Source organism: Podarcis cretensis, assembly GCF_951804945.1.
Source record: "Podarcis cretensis genome assembly, chromosome: 3".
NCBI lineage: Eukaryota > Metazoa > Chordata > Lepidosauria > Squamata > Lacertidae > Podarcis > Podarcis cretensis.
The window spans coordinates 27,985,590-28,007,825 of record NC_137172.1 but is presented as its reverse complement, the minus strand read 5'-3'; the positions used below and the strand labels follow the sequence as shown (position 1 = coordinate 28,007,825).

The 22,236-nt window shown below is 42.2% G+C and overlaps 1 protein-coding gene across 13 annotated transcripts in view; it reads left to right on the top strand.

The window, feature by feature from the left end:
* Nucleotides 1–22,236, top strand: part of LOC307211831 (spermatogenesis-associated protein 7 homolog) — a 150,811-nt gene that overhangs the window by 11,987 nt on the left and 116,588 nt on the right. For 8 of the 13 annotated variants that reach the window (XM_079968908.1, XM_079968904.1, XM_079968903.1 and 5 more), the window contains 3 exons: nt 547–621; nt 4,540–4,632; nt 17,078–17,125. In XM_079968908.1, the coding sequence (XP_079825034.1) occupies nt 561–621; nt 4,540–4,632; nt 17,078–17,125 (202 nt within the window). In that variant the 5' untranslated portion in view covers nt 547–560. Of the gene's footprint in view, nt 1–546; nt 622–4,539; nt 4,633–16,073; nt 16,127–17,077; nt 17,126–22,236 lie in introns of all 13 variants that reach the window. The other 5 variants (XM_079968913.1, XM_079968915.1, XM_079968914.1 and 2 more) reach the window with 2 other exon arrangements.

Sequence of the window (22,236 nt, the reverse complement as noted above, 5' to 3'; positions counted from 1 at the left end):
TTAAATATTCTGCCTGTTTTCCAAATCTCTGGATAAAGCTGGGAAAGATCCTTGTCTGAAACTCTGGACAGCAACTAGCTATCAGTGTAAACAATAGCAAGCTACTGCAACAATGGTCTCTGATTCAGTATGAGGCATCTTATATGCCTAAATATTTAGAAGTCCCACTTGCTGCGCATACATTCAGGATCTACCAGACTTGTGAGGCCTTTTCAGTAGTGGCCCAATAGACCTGAAAGTCTCTCCTGAAATAAATATATGTGGTTTCAACTTCCATAGTATTAAAGTACCGTGAATTGGGTTTAAATCTTCAATTTTACTGGTATTTCAAATATTGTTTTGTGGTTTTGATTATTATTTCTTAAGCTGGCTTTGGAGGCAGTATCTGAATCCTTCTGATAAATAACCAAAGCAACATAAGCAAACAAACAAACAAACTGAGTTGTCCTATTTTCTTTACTCACATCCACTGTATGATGACAAACGATAAAAATTGTCATTCTAAGTATTTATTACTTATGCCCACTTTTTCCCTCTCTCCTCAAGGGTCCCAGATAGCCATGATCCCAAAGTATTCCTTGATGGGACCTTTCAGAGGACACATGAGTATCAAAAGTAGCTGTAAGTACTAAAGCATTCTTAGCAAATACAAGTGCTACAGTCTTATTTCAAAAACACCTTAGTGCTCATTCCCATGTTATTTGCTTCCAGAAAAAAAACTGTTTGCAAATAATGTGGAAATGAGTGTTATACTTGAACTGTATTCCGTTATAGTTGCAGAAGTGGCTTTTACATCATGTGAATGCTCAAATATAATGTGGAAACTACTCCGTTTTCATGACCTTTTACTCCTGTGTGAATGCAGCCAAAGTGGGGAGTATTTACAGGAGACGCAGGACACTTGCAATTTTTTGGGTGGTGTTCAATCACATACTGGCAAATTTAGTTTCAGCAGTTAGAGGGCCTTCTCGGTGGCTGCTCCCAGACTTTGAATCTCCCTTCCTAGAGAGGCTAGACTGGTTCCTCCTTTGTTGTCCTTCCACCAGCAGGTGAAGATTGTTTTACTTTTGGAGGAAGTAAAGGGCTTTTAAATAATGTTTTTTGAGGAAAGGGCTTTTAAATAATGCTGTGCAGTTTTTACTGTCTTTGATTTAATAGATTTGTTTTTATATTGTTTTAATTCTATTATAGTTCAATTACTTTTTAACTGTTATTATGATTATTAATATACCACCCTATACCCACAGGTTTCCAGGCAGTTCACAAGACAAAATTACAATATAAAAACACAAAATACGTAATCAAAATATAAAGAGCCGAATAACCCCTAAAAACACATAAAAATGTTTAAAACAATTAAAAATTGCATTTATTTATTTATATATTTTTAAAAAATTAAAAAGCAGTTTAAAAGAAAGTAAACAGTACACTCTGCTGGGCAACAGCAGTCCTTTTGTAGTCTGTCAGGCCCTGCCCTGGGCCTGGTGGAGAGAGGCAGGAGCAGGACCCTCAGACTTTCAGCAGGTGTATTACCCTTTATATGTTTTTAGCCTTTTTGTCTTATATTTGTGTGGTTTTCATTTGCGTAAGCCGCCTTGAGTCCTTGTCTGGGATATTAACAACAGCAGCAGCAACAACCTCAGTATTATCCAAGCTGACTGGCATCACTTCTCCAGAGTTTTCAACACCTACCTTTCCCCCTGGAGATGTGAAGGATTGAACCTGAGACCTTCTGCATACAAAGCATGAGTTTTACTGCGCTATGGCCTTTCCCAAATGAAACACGAGCCAAAGTGACTCATCCCATAATCCAGCTCCAAGCTTCCAGAAATGCCACTCGTTTCCTGCTTTCCTGTATATGTTACTCATCTGTTCCAACCAGCAGGGGTGGACTGCTGCAGCCACAAGTGCCGGTGCAAATGGGGAATGCATTCAGGAAAATTACTTTAATGGCGCCACTTTAACTTCAAGTTGCCGGAAAGGGTTACTGTGACCCACACTGCCCATCACATATGGACACCCACTTCAGATTGCTTTTATCCCTGCCTTCCTACCAAATAAAAATCCTGGAGCGAAAGAAGGGCTTTGCACCTTGCCTGGCAGAGAAATTACACGCCTTGCGCACCTCCTGGGCAACAGCCGCCCGCCTGTGACTGCCAAGCCTCCCCCGATCTGTCAAAACAAAGGGAGAAGGGGGCAGAAGATCTGTACCGCCGGACGTCCCTTGTTCCCCCTCGGCAGTAGCGGTGGCAGCTATCAGCAAGTAGCTCCTGAAGCCAGCCAGAGCCAAGTGGACTACCAGGCTGGCTCTGGGCTGCTGAGGCTGCTGCTGCCAGGTTTCCCAGGGACAGATTTGCAAATCTAGGGACTGTCCCCGATAACCGGGGACATCTGGTAACCCTAATTTGTAACCTACTCTTTAGGCAAAAAGATTGGCTTACATACAATTAAAATAAGACCATCCCTGCCCATAGGCTTGTCAGTATATGAGAACATCGGAGCTGCAAACAGCCAGATTGTTGACATCACATGATGCGCCTATCTGTGGGAAAGAAGAATTTCCCAGGAAGTTCACAGGCTGGAAAAGTCTATGTGAAGAGTGTAATTTGAAACCTTCCGTTTGCGCATGCTCAGGAGTTTGTCTGACTTGCTAGAAGAACTGAACTGAAAGGACGTGTTTTTCTGTAGTGCTGTAATGTCAGAAATAAAAGAATGTAAATAGATTTCTGACTTATTTTCTTTCCCCTGTGGAAGCAGGAGGAGGGGGTGTGCATTTTACCCACGCTTGGGAAAATGTTGCCTAACAAAATCTCCCTGGTCTGTCTGGATATCAGCCAGAGGAGGTTACCGGTATGCAAGCTCTGAGAGGGGCCAGCCTCTGTGGAGGGTGGCTTGCAAACCAAATCTATTTTTTTTTTATAATAATATTTATTAAAGTTTCAAAAGAATTACAAAAATGAAAGAAGAAAAAGAAAACAAAAAATACAAAATACAGAAAAAGTAAAAAAGCAATTAAAAACATTTCAATCTTTCCATATCTTATCTTTCTTTTACTTATTTCCCTGACCTCCTCACACCTCCCTCTTTTGTATTCTAGTTCAATTGTTGTTTCAGCAAATCCTTACCCTTTCTGCATTTATCTTGATACTTTATCGTAATATATTATAGCATGTTAACAATCCATTTTTACGTACCCCTTAACCACCTTATTGCTAAAACCACTTAGCTTCGTTCCAGCCTCCCTCTAACATTCCTTAATTTTACAGTGTTTCTGTAAATAGACTTTAAATTTCTTCCAATCTTCTTCTACCGACTCTTCTCCCTGGTCTCGGATTCTGCCAGTCGCAAACCAAATCTAAACACACACACACACACAGCACACAAGGAAGAAGGGACAGAGAGGGAAGACGAATAGATCTAATTTGGGCACCAACTATTAAACAGTTGTTCTTATAATAACCAGTTGGTGCAGCTGAGGGCTAGGAGGTTCCTGATACAGGTGATCTTTCAGCAAAGCTAATGGAGTGAGCTCTGCTTCCCACCTCTCCCATGGAGCCAGCCGGATGCCCCCAGGTGACGGTTGAGGGAGAGGAAGCCAAATGGAGCAGGTCTGTCACTGAAGAGCCGGTGGGGTGAGCTCTGCTTCCCATCTCTCCAACTTCTGTTTCCAGCAGAAGACCATTGGCACTGGTAGGGCAGAATGCAAGGAGGCTGACAGGAGATTTTTTCAAATGCAAATTGCAGGCGTCAGGGACCTGACCTGGACCTCAGAGGAGGGCATAAGGTTAAAGCCTGCCCTCCAATATGGATCACGTCCCGGGAAGCTGCTATTTGCATTTTAGGGAGTGGGGGAGAAGCTCTTACTGCAGTGAAGATCCACAATTCTCCAAGGTATATAAAACAAAACCTGAAGGAGGAAAAGAATATTGTCACTTGTTTTTATGCAACTGGCCCCAAAGCAACCCTCAGCTACAGTTTGATTTAGTTTATGGTCAGCTAGTGACCCTGTTTACAGGATTACAGTTACAGTTACATGATGACATCACATGTGATGAATATTTTAGAGTAGCAACTTTGGAAAGCAGAAGTAATGGAAGAAGGTATTCAGATTTCCCGAACTTTTATATGTTTCTCACTTACTCATTTAATCTAAAAAACAAAGTCCTGGCTGCATATTTGTAGTGCAGTGAAAAGAGGCATGCATTCATTTCTTTCTGCTTTTCCGCCTCCATCCCTTTTAAATCTTTCCAAATGAAGATGATATTGAAGATTAAACAACAGCAAGCACCATGTTCTCATGAGAGCTTCAATGGCAGATGATACATAAAAATTGTGATTTAATAAGAATACAGAGAGAGAACTCATACATTATTTATTGTAAACTATACTGACTGAGTAATCAAACAGGAGTGGAGAAGCTATGCTGAATTATCACTTATTTTGCTTCAGATTTCTCATACAGTGTATTTCTTTGTGTAAGAATCCAGATAATTCTTAAACCCATTGACTGAAAAAACTTTTTGTTTTTTGTTTTCTTAGCCTTTTCTCCCAGTTCTTCATGCAAGTTGTCAAGCCAGTACATCATTCAAGATCACATGTCTACACATTACAGAAAATTGCTATCTGCCAAAGGTATTTGGACTGTCAAATAATAAGTGTGCCCATCAAGCTGATAGCTACAATCACATAACGGGACTTGTTTCTTTGGCAGTTGACTGGCATCTTAGCAACTGGCAGAAAAATTTAGGCCTAAGAGAGTATTTCTCAAGTGCAAAACCAGAGTGTGAGAGTAATTTCTAAGGGATCACATTTCCAAATGTTATGTCTAAAAATCTTAAATACATATTGAGATTTGAGTTTTAATTCCCTGTTTTTTCTAGCAAGTGAGGTAGTCACTACTTAGAACAGGGATGGGGAAACTGTGGTCCTCCAGGTGTTGTTGGGCTTCATCAACCCCAGCCAGCATGGTTAGAGATGGTAAAGGTAAAGGACACCTGGGCAGTTAAGTCCAGTCAAATTTGATTTTGGGGTGCAGCGCTTTCTCCACTTTCTTCACTTTCAGGCCAAGGGAGCCAGTGTTTGTCCACAGACAGTTTTCTGGGTCATGTGGCCAGCATGACTAAACCGCTTCTGGTGCAAGAGAACACTGTGACGGAAGCCAGAGCGCACGGAAACGCTGTTTACCTTCCTGCCACAGCGGTACCTATTTATCTACTCGTACTGGTATGCTTTCACACTACTAGGTTGGCAGGAGCTGGGACAGAGCAACGGGAGCTCGTCCTGTTGCGCAGATTTGAACTGCCCACCTTCCGATTGGCAAGTCCAAGATGCTTGGTGGTTTAGACCACAGTGCCATCTGTGTTCCTTGGTAGGGATGATGGTAGTTGGAGTCCAACAACTTCTGGGGGGGTCACAGGTTCCCCAATCCTTAATTTAGGAAAAAAACATGTGACCATGAGCAAAATCTGTGTTGCAGTCCCATCTACATGAATGAGAGATGAAGGTGATGATGATGGTGATATATTATGATGATATATTATGTCATGGCATCTTTAATGCCTGGGCAAAGTTATTTCCTGGGCCTGTGGGTGGACTGATTCCTGGTTCATTCCAGTTCTGTTCCTTAAGGCAATTCCATCATGCTTCCTACTTAGCACAGTCTGGTCTTGTATGTTAAATACACTTTGAGGTTCCAAGACCAGAGTCTATCTTGCATGATGCGGTGAGATCTTGGGCCTACAGTTCTTCTGCTGAAATCCTGCAACTGGTGTATATCACAAATATTGGAGGGTCCAGGGAGGTTGGTCCTACTTTTGTTGTGCTGAAGTGTAAGAGTGCCCTTCCAGATAGCAATAATGCAGTAACATTTGGGAAGTACAGTGGTACTTCAGGTTAAGTACTTAATTCATTCTGGAGGTCCATACTTAACCTGAAACTGTTCTTAACTTGAAGCACCACTTTAGCTAATGGGGCCTCCTGCTGCCGCCGCACCGAAGGAGCACGATTTCTGTTCTCATCCTGAAGCAAAGTTCTTAACCTGAAGCACTATTTTTGGTTTAGCGGAGTCTGTAACCTGAAGCGCTTGTAACCTGAAGCGTCTGTAACCCGAGGTACCACTGTATTGAAGAACTAATAAAGAAGAATGATTTGTGGACGGTCCTGTATAAATCCACTATTATTGCATCAGTTACATGTTACAGAATATGCCTACCCAAAATACCACAGGTGTGTTTGTTGGTTTCTGCTCTCTTCACTGTGCAGCGAAAGGCTTGTCACAAGACAATGTTTACATTCCACAGACAGCATTACTGTTGTGTTTCCCACGGGAAAAGGAGACTGGATGTGACGTACACTGGTTTCCTGTTTTTCACTGTTCAGTGTTTCTCTCTGAGCTTCAGAGGAGAGAGGATGCAGTTTTCTGCTCCGGCAGAGACAAGATGGTTTTCTGTAATCTACCAGCTTTGAAATGTAAATAAAGCAATATAGAGCATGTTGGCACGTATTCCTCATCATTCCGCTGTGCACTTGGATGCTACAAATCAACATTATGGTTATGGCCCAGAAGACGCAGTCATTGGAATTCCGGAAAAAGGATCGGAATGCAGAGGGACGGATCGGACGGTATCTGCGCGTCAAGATGATTGATGAGGTATGTGCTACTGCTCCGGGCAGCCTGCCAGCATCTAATTAATGGCTTTATGGCTGGACTTTGAACTTTTATGTCCGTTTGCCGGCTACAGGCAGCGGCTATGCCTATGCTGGGGAAATCGAAAGTAACTTTTGGGCTGAAGCAGCTGCTGATAACAGTGACGCAGCATGATTTAGGGCAGAGAGAAAGCTGTTTTGAACTTGCCTTTGGAATGAGGCTTGAAGCAGCAGAGATGCAGCTTGTATAAAGCAGCTTATTTAAAGCAGCAGAGATGATGCAGAAGGCTAATGCCAGAGTCATGATGGCCCTTCAGGATGCTTGTGGGATTCCCAAGCTCAATAAGAAAAATTATACGGACTGGGTTATCTATGCAGAGGCTATTCTGCGGAAAGAGGGTCTGTTTGAAGTTATTACAGACACCCCCCCAGCTCCAGTTACAGATGCATGGAAAGCTAAAGATTCCAAAGCAAGGGGAACTCTTACATTGATAGTATCCCCAGAAGAGCTCTGTCTATTGCGTGATAAGACCTCAGCCAGAGAAATTTGGGACGCTTTGAGGGAGGCACACTTGAGGACAGAAGCTGGGTCTACTATGTTTTATTTTAACAAGCTGCATAATATGGCTCTTGCTGAAGGTGGAGATGTGCGTACACATCTGATGGAGATGCAGAATCTGAGACATGAGCTGCAACAGAGAGGACTCAACTTTCCAGAGGCTGTGTATTCCTTCATGATACTACAATCTTTGGGTTCAGGTTGGGAGTCTGTTGCGACTCAGATTGCTGTACAGCCTACCGCTCAGCTGACAGTGGATTATGTTACTGCCGTGATTCAAAATGAAGCAGATCGCCGGGGTGCTGGCTGCATGGGAAAGGGGGAGTCTTCACAGACGTCATCCCATAGTGCAGTGGAACCACCAGATGGCGCCAAAGCTTTGAAGGCAGTGAAATGCTACTCCTGTGGACGTCTAGGCCATATGAAGAGGGAATGCAAATATCCCAGGGCCAAGACAGAGCAGCGCAGCGGAAGCTCATCGCGTGGAAAAGGCCAGAGCAAAGGCAAAGGTCCGGTGTCCAGGACAACGCAGCACAAGGCAATGGTCTCACGCTTCACTCCAAAAGTTGCAGAGGTCCAGAAGACGTCTAGATCTTTCTTCGTTGTTGATTCAGCGGCAACGCACCACATGTGCAACGATAAGCGACTGTTCGTGTCTTTTACACCGCAGGAAGGTGCGATTCACCAGGCGGATGACCACACAATCCCCAGTAAAGGCTACGGAACTGTTGTTCTTCACAGTTTGAACTTATCGATACAGAATGTACTTTATGTTCCAGATGCTAAACATAATCTGCTCAGCGTCGGACAGCTGAATGAGCGGAACATTGACGTTTCCTTTAAGAACAAAAGGTGCATCATCACAAAGAAAAATGATTATGTATTGTATGCTGAATATGTTGATCGTTTGTATGTTTTGTATTATGATGATGTTGTGCAGGATGACACTTGTTGCATTGCAGGTTCTAACAAATGTTTGCATGCAGAATGTATTCATGATTTTCATCGAAAATTTGGACATTTGGGTTTTGAGGCAGTATCTAAAATGCCTGCCTTGGTTGAAGGTATGACTATTAAACCCTGCAGGTACCACATGAAGTGTAAGGCATGCGCAGCAAACAAGGTGAAAATGGCTGCGAAAGGTAAGGTGTCTAGTAGGCAAGCTACAGAACCATACCAAATTGTTCATGCTGATTTGGTTGGACCACTAGCGCCCTCTTTGGGTGGAAATAGGTACTTCATGGTTCTCATTGATGCATTTTCCAGGTATATTCATGTGTACAATCTCAAGCAGAAATCAGAGGCTTTTCCTAGGTTCAAGGAATTCTGTGCTTGGTTGGAAAATGTGCATGGTAAGAAGGTAAAAATTCTTTTCACAGATCGCGGGGGGGAATTCACTTCTCAGCAGTTTGAAGCTTTTCTGACTGAGAAAGGAATTCAACACGATTTGTCTAGTCCTCGCTCGCCATGGCAGAATGGACTTGCAGAACGAGCAAATCAGACGTTGCTTCAAGGGTTAAAAACTTTGCTACATGATGCAAATCTTCCAGAGAGTTATTGGGCCGAAGCTCTCTCATGTTTCACTTACAGTTATAATCGCAGGTTATCTTCAGCGATTGGTTGTACCCCCTATGAGAAGATGTTTGGCAAGAAGCCATACATCAAACACATGAAAATTTTTGGTTCTGACATGTGGGTTCACTCACCACAAAACTCCAAGTTAGACAAGCGTGGTTTGCATGGTATCTTTCTAGGTTATGAGAAAGGTTCTTACAGAATAAGGATGACTGACTCTAAGACCATTAAGCTCACAAGAAGTGTTGAGTACAATGCCAAGTGGGGGGAGAATGTGGGAATTTTCCAATGTTACCCTGATGACAGTGATGAGACTGAGGATAGTCAAAAGCAACCACAACCACCCACACCCACTGATGAAAGTTCTGATTCTGAGACTGAAACTGATTCTGAGTCTGAAACTGAATCGGGTGATTCAGAGGATTTCAAGAGTGCGAAAGCCTCTATGCGACCCTCTGAAAGCTCTGATCAAGAATTGGAGGAACCATTGTTCACAATAGGTCGCTTTTCTCCTAAGAAGGAAGAGGAGAGTGTTGAAGACTTAAGGCTAATTCGCAGGTCACAAAGAGCCACAAAAGGCAGACCTCCAAAGAGATTTGCTGATGAGTTTGCTAAGATAGCAGTAACAGCTGTTAAAAGCTCCAAGAAGGTATTTGAACCTTCAAGTTTCCAAGAAATCCAGGATTTGGATTCAAAGGAAGCTGAGCCATGGTTAAATGCCATGAAGGCTGAGCTTGATTCCTTGGAAAGGAACAAAACATGGGAACTTGTTCCAGTAGTTCCAGGAATGAAACTGCTTGGAAGCAAATGGGTCTTCAAAGCGAAGACTGATCAAAATGGCAAGATAGTCAGACACAAAGCCAGATTGGTAGCCAGAGGTTTTGCACAGGTACCAGGTGAAGACTATCACGAGACCTACTCACCCACAGTGAGGTATGAGAGCATTAGGCTTATGCTCAAGCTAGCTGCAGAGGAGAATCTACACATTAGTCACCACGATGTGAATACAGCTTTTCTGTACGGATCTCTAGATGAATCACTTTATATGCTTCCACCTGATGGCGTACAGGTAAAACAGGGATTTGTTTGTGCTCTGAAAAAGTCCCTTTATGGTCTCAAACAAAGTGCACGGTGTTGGCACACAAAACTCACTGAAGTATTGTTTTCTCTAGGTTTTAAGCAAGGGAAAGCTGATCCATGTGTATTTGTCAAAGAGGAGGGGCAAAAGAAACTGTATTGTTTGTTTTATGTTGATGATCTTTTATTCTTTTGGGAAGATGTCACAATGTACAATAACGCCCTAGCTCAACTGAAAGAGCACTTTGACATGAAAGATCTTGGTGAGGTAAACAACTACCTATCTCTGGAAATAGAGAGAGATCAAAATGGTAACATTCTAGTACACCAGTCACGGAAAATTGCTGATGTGTTAGGCAAACTAAACCTGATGGATGCTAACCCTGTAGACACACCGATAACAACAGGTTATCAGGTAGATGACACTGAAGAAGCATTTTCTGACACTACACTGTACAGAAGTGTGCTAGGAAAGCTAAACTTCATTGCCAGATGTTCAAGACCAGACATTGCTGTTAGCTGTAATTTGCTAAGCAGACAAGTCAACAATCCTACTGTTAAGGATTGGAAAGCTCTGAAACGCATAGCGCGGTATTTGAAAGGCACTATGCATTACAGACTGAGATTTAACAATCAGAAGTCTGGTGGTCTTGAGATATTTGCAGATGCAAGTTTTGGAAGTGACACTACAGACAGGAAAAGTACGTCTGGAGTTTGCTATATGTACAATCAGGGTCTATTTGATTGGTCATGCAAGAAGCAAACAACAGTTAGCTTAAGTACTTGTGAAGCTGAACTAAATGCACTGACTTATTCACTTAAGGATTGTGAATGGTTGTTACAATTGTGCAAAGACATGAAAATTCCTGTCAAATGTCCAATCCAGGTTTACCAGGACAACAAAGCATGTTTGGCTTTGCTGAATTCTGATGGTTGTAAGCAAAGCACGAAGCACTTGCAATTGAAGTTGCAACATGCTAGGGAACGTATTCAGAAGGGACTCGTAACGGTGTCCTATATGCCAGGTAATGAAATTCCTGCTGATGTATTGTCCAAGATTGTATCAAGGGATCAACACTGTACCTATGTGCAGAAGTTGGGTTTGTACTGATATTGTACGAACACGCTGCCCAGTGGTGTTCACAGAAAGGGGGAGGATGTTGGTTTCTGCTCTCTTCACTGTGCAGCGAAAGGCTTGTCACAAGACAATGTTTACATTCCACAGACAGCATTACTGTTGTGTTTCCCACGGGAAAAGGAGACTGGATGTGACGTACACTGGTTTCCTGTTTTTCACTGTTCAGTGTTTCTCTCTGAGCTTCAGAGGAGAGAGGATGCAGTTTTCTGCTCCGGCAGAGACAAGATGGTTTTCTGTAATCTACCAGCTTTGAAATGTAAATAAAGCAATATAGAGCATGTTGGCACGTATTCCTCATCATTCCGCTGTGCACTTGGATGCTACAAATCAACAGTGTTTGTGTGTTTTCTCTTTTAATATGCCATAATACATAAGTACCCCTGCCCATATTCTGTCTGTAGTAACATTTGTCCACCTTTGGCCCCCAATGCATTTAAATCACACAGAGAAGAAACAGCTAGGATTATTGCAGGCAAAGCACCCAAACTTTCACCATTGGAAATCTCATGCTCATAAATGTTCAGAAGCATCTCAACTACGTGAGGGGAGGCATCCATAATTCACACCTGCTAAGTGAGAGATTTTACTTTCTTGGGCTCCATGATCACTGCAGATGGTGACAGCAGTCATGAAATTAAAAGACGTCTGCTTCTTGGGAGAAAAGCAATGACAAACCTAGACAGCATCTTAAAAAGCAGAGACATCACCTTGCTGACAAAGGTCTGTATAGTTAAAGCTATGGTTTTCCCCTGTAGTGATGTATGGAAGTGAGAGCTGGACTGTAAAGAAGGCTGATCGCCGAAGAATTGATGCTTTTGAGTTATGGTGTTGGAGGAGACCCTGGAGAGTCCCATGGACGGCAAGAAGATCAAACCTATCCATTCTGAAGGAAATCAGCCCTGAGTGCTCACTGGAAGGACAGATCCTGAAGCTGAGGCTCCAGTACTTTGGCCACCTCATGAGAAGAGAAGACTCTCTGGAAAAGACCCTGATGTTGGGAAAGATTGAGGGCGCAAGGAGAAGGGGACGACAGAGGACGAGATGGTTGGACAGTGTTCTCGAAGCTACCAACATGAGTTTGACCAAACTGTGGGAGGCAGTGGAAGACAGGAGTGCCTGGCGTGCTCTGGTCCATGGGGTCACGAAGAGCTGGACATGACTAAACGACTAAACAACAACAAAGCTGAGCGGCACCTTATCTCTGCTTTCTGCCCCCACATTGTGAAGATGGAAAGAAGAGGTTCCCAACATGAAGGAACTATTTCAAGGACTCGCATGACCTTCAGCCAATTCTTTCAGTCCATTACATTCCTTGAAGCCGAAGCCAAAATTTATAGGGACGAATTCTTCACACGCCAGGACCTCGGATGGAAGATCTCATTTGTCCAAATCAACTTCAAGTCTTACTTTCTCTCCCACGTTGAAACTGCTTACTGGAACAAACTCTAGCATGCTCTTTTTAAGCTGCAAACCTTTTTACATAGAGTGGCAACTCGCAAACTCGCAGCTACATCTGACCCAGGTTTTATGCATTCAGAAGAAATCTCTCTCAAAGTTCAGTTCTGAGCATTTAAACTCTGCACAGAGTCATTGGAAAGAATCAAAGCACAAAATTAAAACCTATGAAGGATTTCTTTTCATGCATTGCAAGTCTTTTCCACCAGTTCCCTACTGGGCTAAACAGCGGAAATAGAGAAAAATGGCAGGCATGCTTAAATAAAAGCTCTGCATGTGAAAATATAAGTAGTGCACTGCTTATGACTCCCCCCCCCCCATAATGCCATTGTATCCCTCAGGTATTGAAATAGCAAAACTAACATCCATTGTTCCCTTAGGTATTCTGGTTTTAGTATGAGTTGTATCATGCCTAAGAACAGAAAACATTCATCTTGAATGGAAAGGTTTTGCTTTCACTCCCAGGCTCATTTACTGACATATTTTGGATTAGGGAGGCATTTTCCTTCCAGTCAGGTTGTCTTATTTCGATCCTGGGGATTTCACATTATCTTGTAGTTTGGCTCCAAGAGCCCACCTGGTGTGCCTTAGTAAACAGATAGCTTGTTATATATGTGTGTAACTCGGGAGATGCAAAGCTAATTTGAAACAATTTTCTAAATTATAAATATATATAACAGATTCCATGCATCCACATAATCTGACCCTACCAAAGAACAGTAATTCTGAGGTGGGCTTGAGCAACACTTGGTGACTTCTGACAAGGATAAGGTGGCTGTTGCTGGAGCAGCTGAGGAGGACTCCCATCCATGGATGTGTTTCCACGTTTGCTTGGGACCCATTTGTCTAAACAGGTCTGCAGAATAAGCCCTTCTGTACAGTACCCTTGATTTCTCAGGGCTCTTAGCAGCCAATTTGTAGGCAGAACAGCGAGGCTTTGATTAGAATGGAAGCAGAGGAAGGTTGGGATTTTGTTATCCCAGGAGGTTCCATACTAGTTGAATATCAAAACAAACAAAAAGTTTGCCGACTCTGAAAAAGTAAGAAGCTAGCAATAATCTAAGTATGTGCGGTTTCAAAACTTTAGTGTCTAAAACTACCATCCCACAGCCTACCCTACAGGACTGTTGTGAAGATAAAAGTGGGGAAGGGGAAGACAATTGTTATGTACTGAGTTGAATAGGATCCAAAATGCAGCAGTCTGATTGGTCCTAGAACAATAGGATTCAGAATGCAGCAGTCTGATTGGTTCTAGAACAATAGGGTCCAGAATGCAGCAGTCTGATTGGTCCACAGGAGCCACCCAATCCAGCTCCAGGTGGAAGTGAATCCGCAACCTGATTGGCCTACAGGAGAATCCCGGAATTAGCCAATCACGTGGGGCCCATTGTGTAAATAATGTATATAAAGCAGACATTCTGGGGAAACTTCCATTCCTCCTCACCACAATTAGCTGAATAAAGAGCATGAAATCCACTCTCAACTCTGAGTATATTTCAACAATGCAGCCTTGAGCTCCTGGAAGGAAAATCAAGATGCAAATATACAACAATGAACAACAAGTATGTGCAGTTTCACGACGCTCAGCAAAACATATGTACACACAAAACATTCTCCCTATATGTGTGTGTGTTCATATGTGTATGTTAAAATTCTTATAGGCTGTACGAAATGCGGTATATCCTTGTGTAGAGACTATAAGAATTTTAACTTATAAGGTGTTTAATTATTTTATGGTTGTATTTGCTGATTCATTGTGGAATGCTCTCCCCTGGATGCTCTCCTGTTATTTATTTATTTCATAAAATCTATTCACTGCTTGATTGGAAAAAAACAAAAACCCTCAAAGATAAAATAGTATATGCAAGAAAAAATAAAAACCCTGTATTAAGGGAGTTACTTCTGAGTAAAACATCCCCAAACCAGCCAGTTGTGTTTTATTCTACAAAAGCTGGAACACTTGGGGAGTGATTGAAATAGTGTGGACACAAGGAAAGTGCTTTAACTAACATACCCCAATATAATCTACCATATTCGCCTACATTCCCCACTGCTGTAAGTTGGCCCCCTTCTGTGTCCCAGATGGCGGTGGTCAACACTTTTTCCACTGTCTGCCTAGCAACAGTGATTAAGTATCCTTAGCAGTGGTGCTGCCTACCAAGTGCCAAAGCATCAGAGTTGCTTCCACATGTTCTAACTTTCTTCAGAAATATTTGGCTGACATACTTAAAAACACACACACACCTAAAAATGAAGAGTCTGGGGTCCCTGCTCTACTCCCTGTATGCAGCCCTGGACACATTAAATTGAGAGCAAACCCCTCTGATGTTCGCTTGACCTTACATTCAAGTGAGTATGCACAGACTGTAAAACAAAATTATCGGCTGGTGTAAATCACAAGCCCAGTGACTACAGGGAGCTGAAAGTCTTCTGCTCTTTAAGCTGGCTAAGGCATACCACTGCTGTTGTTTGCTCATAGGAATAGAGTAAAGATATCAGAATACCTTGCATTGCCCAAACTCAGGAAGTATTCTGCTTGCAGTCAGTGAGCTGTTAAACACACCCAAAGGAAGAAAGCCATTCAGAATATAAGGGATTTGACCCTTTGGCTTTCTGATGTGTTGAATACACTTTCTGTATGCTCTAGCCAAATTGTGGCTGAAGTTATTAATTTGGATGTTTGGTCCTATATTAAAAATAATATATTGAGGGTCTCCCCCCCTATATGGAATAAAGAACAATTTTTGGAGGCAATTAACCATTGTTAATTACCTTGGATCTTTTACCTTTGCGTAGTACAGACCCACAAAATGTCCACCTTGCTTAATGCATGATATACTATTTACTCAGTTAATTACTAAGGTAACAGCTGGAGGTTTTTTTAAAATGTATTTTTTATTAAAGATTTCTTACAAAAGTATGTGCAATGTCTCTTTTTCAAGTTACGTTTTCTACAGATCAGTTTCATTTGTTGAGACATTAGTGTTACATTAGGAAGAAAAGGGGGAAGAGGTGGAGGGGGCCATGGTGGGTGGGGGTGGGATCGGGTAGCGATGTTTCTATTTTACTTAATGTATGCATGGGGTTTTGCATCGGCGTCGCTTGTGCAGGTTCTCTTTGCTATTTGCTTGTGTTCCTTTGGTGGTGAGAGAAGTTGGGGTTGGCCTAGGGTGTGGTTGTTTGTGATTGGCTGTGGTGATCTTTGTTTTCAAGTGTGAGTGGGGTGGGTGGGTGTTTTGGATGAGGTTAGCCATATTGATCTGTATGTTGTTGATGGATTTTTGTCATTGTCTTGTTGAGCTGTGTATTTGATAAAGGGGAGCCAAATGGGGGTGAAGGCGTCTTCCTCTATTTGTCCCTGCACCAGTTTCAGTTCATTGGTTAATTTTTCTAGTAAGGCTGTTTCCCATACTATTTGGTACCATTGGTCCATGCTTACTCCTGACAGGTCTCTCCAGTGTCTGGTTTTGATGTTTCTGGCTGCTGTGAGTAGGTGGGTTATGAGCTCTTTGTGATGTGAGTGGGCATTATTGTCCTGGAAGAAGGTAACAGCTGAGTTGAGATGTTGAAAGATAACCTTATCACATCAATGTCACATGCAATGCTTAATCTTTTAAAATGCAGGGCTCCAGCAGTTGTTCATGGTAATGAGATGGAGCCATGCAAACATCTTAACTGTGAGCACACTATCTCTGTTTCAATCATTAAACCAAACCTGTGAGTGTACAGTGGTGCCTCGCAAGACAAAATTAATTCATTCTGCGAGTCTCTTCGTCTTGCGGTTTTTTCGTCTTGCGAAGCACCCCTATTAGCGGCTTAGCGGCTTAGCGCTATTAGCGGCTTAGCGGCTAAGCAGCTATTAGCGGATTAGCGGCTTAGAAAAAGGGGGGGAAGGGGGAAAACTCGCAAGACTCACAAGACGTTTTCGTCTTGCGAAGCAAGCCCATAGGGAAATTCATCTTGTGAAGCGCCTCGAAAAACGGAAAACCCTTTCGTCTAGCGAGTTTTTCGTCTTGCGAGGCATTCGTCTTGCAGGGCACCACTGTAGTGGTTAAGAGCAGTGAACTCGTAATCTGGTGAACCGGGTTCACGTCTCTGCTCCTCCACATGCAGCTGCTGGGTCACCTTGGGCTAGTCACACTTCTCTGAAGTCTCTCAGCCTCACTCACCTCACAGAGTGTTTGTTGTGGGGAAGGAAGGGAAAGGAGAATGTTAGCCGCTTTGGGACTCCTTCGCGTAGTGATAAAGCGGGATATCAAATCCAAACTCTTCTTCTTCCTGTGTAGGGAGCATGATGCTATGCACCCCAGGTCACATTCGTTCTTCCATATGCAGCCTTAACCACCAAAATTTTAAGCTACAGCTGAGGATTTGGCCTCATAATCAACAAAGAAGAAATAGAAACCTACCACAAATAATTTCCTCTTTTATATAACCCATATTGTGGTTAGATTTCTAAATAAAAGGTTTAGAGAAGGAGGTTACTTAAGAGCACGCTTTTAATTGAATCCAGACTTTCAACAACCCTATCGCTTAGAAGCAGGTCATTCATTACTCTTTCCTGTAATTTGAAAGCAAAATACTGAAAACATAGATAAACAACTTTTTGTTTTGTTTTGTTAATTCAGCTGCTGTTGATTCATCTGCTCCAAAGAGTTTGAACACGAGCATTAAATGTAAGTATAACTTGCTTTGCTTTCAAAATAATGTCTGGCTTCACCTTGTTTGGTCTGGAAATATTTGCTTTGGATGATCCCTCTCGTTTTCTCCTAAAACCTTCATGCCATTTTCCCCAAACCACAATACTTTCAGCATCCCATATAGCACTGACCTGTTGGCAAAGAAAAATAGCACTGTCTATTACTTTATTATTGTCTGTGATGCATGGGAAGGGTGCTGTTACATCTGAATTATTTGTATCTGTTCATTAAACTATCCTGCTAACATGTATTTTAATCTGATTCTCACAATAGTGGTAAAATCCAAAAGTCTAAGCACAAAGTGATTTTTTCAAGTTTAAGGCTGCAATCCATTATAAGACATTTATTTATAAGCACAGGTTCATTCCTTTGCATCCCAACGGCCCCTATAGGCAGGAAGTGATTCGTTTAGATACATTGAACCTCCCTGTTGGAAAAAAAAAATCATAGATTATACAAACGATAATAGATTGCTGCTTCAAAGTGCATTGAAACCTCTCACACTCTTGGGGTGAATGAGATAAATCCAGACTTAAAAGCATTTGACCGCGTTTTAAAAGAGGGGCAGGGACCCTTTTTCAGAGCACCTGAAATTTCCAGGGGCCGCATTCCAGTGGTGGTGGGTGGGGGCACAGGGGAAGGTTGCAATGGATATGGCTTTGACCTTTGTAAGTTATATTTCAATAGCACAAAATTCAGAAAGGGTTACACTCCCACATCTCCATCCTCCATTCAGACAAGTGAGAGGTTCAAGGACACATTCCAGCCAGCCCAAAACATCCAGGGGCATGTCCTGAGGAGAAGGAACATGGCCTAGGGAGAGTCCCACAGGTCAGCACAATCCTATGCATGTCTATTTAAGATTCAGTGGCACTGCAGCCGTCTTCAGGCAGTCGCCCTCCCACAATAGGGTGTAACCTGCCCCAGGTGTGCATAGGCTCCCTCTGTGATTTAGAATCTTAATCAGGCAGGGTTCTAACCAGAGGACAGGGAGCCTACCCACTGAGAACAGAATCTACTGTCCAGGCCATCCCTCCAATGTGTGGATGATGAGGGGGAAAGGCTGCCTCACTGCCCCCCTCACATGGTTGTTAATCCCGTGAGGGCAAACACCTGAAAGGGGCTTGGGTTCAAGGGGATTTATTCTTATCTAAGTGTGTGTGTGTTAACTATGCATCCACATATCAACTTTCCTGTGGTCTTTGTGTCACCTGTCTGACTAGTTAGATAATGGCGCTGCCACCAATGCATTTGGCCCCATGATGGGGCAAAACCTCATTCATGAAACCCCCTTCATAGGGAGGTGTGCCAGTTCCCTATACATTGGTGGCGTTTGGACACCAACTGTGAAAATTTCCGTTCACCCAGGCTTTTGAGAAAATCAACGTTGACGAAAATTTTGGCAGCTCGTATTCCATTGCACGTTTTTGTTGTTTGTTGTTTTAGAAATACATTTTATTGCATAGATTGTGGTTTTATGCCCTTCACTGCCCTGAGCTCCCACAGGAGGAAAGCTGGTAGAGAAATGAAATGAATAAAATTATTTAATTTTTTTTGGTTATTTCCATAAAGAGCCTGCAGAAAGATGTGCAGATTGTAAGCAATAAATAAGAAATGGATGAAATGTTTTTTGCACGAAAAAGGATGGTGTGTGGAAGGGCCCCTGGGAGTACAGTGGTACCTCGGGTTAAGTACTTAATTCGTTCCGGAGGTCCGTTCTTAACCTGAAACTGTTCTTTAACCTGAAGCACCACTTTAGCTAATGGGGCCTCCTGCTGCCGCTGTGCCACCGGAGCACGATTTCTGTTCTTATCCTGAATCAAAGTTCTTAACCTGAAGCACTATTTCTGGGTTAGCGGAGTCTGTAACCTGAAGCGTATGTAACCTGAAGCTTATGTAACCTGAGATACCACTGTATGATCCTAATTCGGGGGGGGGGGAGAGAAGAAGCCATTTCATAATTCTACAGCCCTCTAGATTTTCTGGTTTGAATAAACTCCAAATGTCACAATGGGTCCCATGCAAGCAGACCTCTCCCACCCCACTCCACACACAGAGTTGCTACTGAATTCTGGGTTGGCTTCTGGACTTTATTAGCTACCCCTCGTATTACCTTCCAGATTCATTCTCATTACTGGGCAGATTATCTGCTGAGCAAGCATTCCTCCCGAAACAACATTCCTTGCAGAAGTGCCTTAGAATGATTAAAGAACCGCCGTCCTCCTTCTTATGAGAGAAACAGCAGGACTTGCATCGCATAGCGAAAAGGTGGCCGAGAAGAGAGGGAGAAGATTGTACGACATAGCAAAAGTGTTGCTACCTCTGCCCTTAATCTGGAAGTTAGTCTTAGCTCATTAAGTAGCTTGTTCGTCAATGGCATTGAATCTGCTCCTCTGCCTCTCTGCTGTCTGTGGCAGAACACGGGTTGCTTGACTCTTGTTGTGTCTCTATGGGAAAGCAAGTTAATTGGGGGAAATATTATGGGTTTGTCTTATCTGCTGCCATTGCACCCATTGCAAGCCAATTCTATGGATATAGATTGTGCAGGAGCAAATGGAGCATGTTCTTGGGCTGGATCTATATCCCGCCCTCCCCAGCCGAAGCCAGGCTCAGGGCGGCTAACAACACTAAAACAGTGCAACATTATAAAAACATTATAAAAATTAATTAAAATCAAAATTGATGGCAACCATAAACTAAAGTTTTGTAAAGATTGCCAAAGGAGGGAGTCAGGCTGTGCCCTGACCAAAGGCCTGGTGGAACAGCTCTGTCTTGCAGGCCCTGCGGAAAGATGTCAAGTCCTGCAGGGCCCTTGTCTCTTGTGACAGAGCGTTCCACCAGGTTGGAGCCGCAGCCGAAAAAGCCCTGGCTCTAGTTGAGGCCAGCCTAGTTGATGGACTATATGGAACTGGCGGAAATGACTGGCAGAATCCGAGACCAGGGAGAAGAGTCGGCGGAGGAAGATTGGAAAAAATTTAAAGATTATTTACAGAAATACTGTAAAATTAAGGAGCTTTAGAAAAAAGGTGGAATAAAGTTATATGGCTTTGGCAGAAATGTTAGAAGGAACTAGGTATAGGTAGATTGTTAATGCATTAAAAGGGGAAAAAAACTAGATTACAATATGTTAAAATTAACTATAAGACAGAAAATAGATGAAGATGGAAAGGACTTGCTGAAATAGTTAATTGAAGTGGAATACAAAAAGGGAGGCGTTGAGGAAGTCAATGAAACAAGTGTATGAAAGTTAAGATCGAAAATATTGGAAGTGTTTTTAATTGTTTTTGTTTTGTTTGGTTAATTTAATGTTTTATGTAGTGTTTTTGTTTTTGTTTTTGTTTCTGTTTTTCTATGTTTAACTTTTCTTTTTTCTTTTTGTAATTTCCAAAATCTTAATAAATATTATTTTTTAAAAAAAGAACATGACTCATTTGCAAAATATAATATTGATTGTCCTTGAACCTTCCCGACACATTTGCCATCCTCTCCTGCCACACCCATGTGGTGTGCCACTTTCTTTGAGAATCACTGGATTACATGATGCACAATGTGTTTCCTGGTTCATTCTTTGAGGCCACATTGAGTATTTTACTTCATGGGCCTATCACTGAACAGGTGGCAAGATATCTGAATGTTGTCACATCGCTAAGATTCGCTATGATTGTTAATTCCTAGCATGTCAACGCTAGTGATTAATAACTTGTTCTGCTGAGGTTATGCATTTGTACTTTATATTTTGTACTCTGTTTATTGGTTGGCCAACTGTAACGAACACTTGATTGACTGAAGTAATGTCAAGAGAGTTTTTAGGCTAAAGAAAATCAGTGCTGTGAGATACAGAAGATGCTAACAAGGGGTGTGTGTGTAACAATGACTGGATTAACTGCTTAGAATCATTTTGAACATAATGTTCTTTGTCTCAGCATGCATTGGGCTGCGTCAATATCCAGTCAGCTAAACTCACATCCAATCCACGCTTTCATGTAAATCAATCTTCAATTTATTCATTTATACATCATGCTTATATCCCACATTTCCTCCAGAAGGAGCCTAGAGCAACAAATATCTTCGACAAAATTAAAATTAAAAATCAAACATATTTTAAAAATGGTTCAAATACAGTAAAATGTGTAACCAAATCTTGTGTCTCAAGAGGCCCAACAAAGCAGAAATGTTTTTAGCAGGCGTCTGAAAGAATACAGGGATGCTGACTAATATCAAGTGGCAGGGAGTTCCAAAGTACAAGGAATAACTTCTTACAAGTGAAGAGCAGGCATTGCATGCCACTTGTAAACAGGCAAGTTCTGCAGATCCAAGCAACTGAGTGGGCATATATGGGGTACAGTGATCCCTTAACTAAACTAGTCCCACAACATTAAGGGTTTCAGTACCAATAGTAACACCTTGAACTTGGCACCCAGTGAGAAATTCTGTCAGGAATCATGCTGCAGGATAGTTTATAATAATTTAGCAGTAACTTGAGCACAACTGTACAGCAAATAATCTGCAGATTATAGAAGAAGCTGTAGAAGAAGGAATAATTGATGTAGAAGAAGGTATTCCTAGCTGTAGAAGAAGGAATAATGGATGGCTGAACCTGACTTGAGATAAAAGAGATGGTGGAGATGGGGTGAAAGGTCAGTGCAAGGCCAGCTGCAAATCAGTTTTCTTCTTCTGACCTAAACAGGATTAAATTGCTACCTAGGGACAACCTAAGGTGCGATCAGTTGCTAATGGATTTACAGAGGGGAAATTAAAGCAGTTCTAAATACAAAGACAAAGGGGGAAATAAAACAAACAGCACAATGAGGCAGAACATCTACTAGCTGAGGGAGAGAAAATGTTCTCAGTTTCCAAAACATACAGAACAAATGTCAAGGAAGGGTAACTTTAATGTCTCAGTAGTTGCCTGTTGGAGTTTGGATTTCCTCCTCCATACTATTTTTGTTACTGGACTAGATAATTCCCAGTGTTATTAAAACCTTACTTACAGTTCTGTAAAAGTAAAGGTGGATCTACACACAGAAAAGCCCCCCACTATAAAGAAGTCAGAAATTAAATCATTACAAAAGAAAAAAGATGCAATG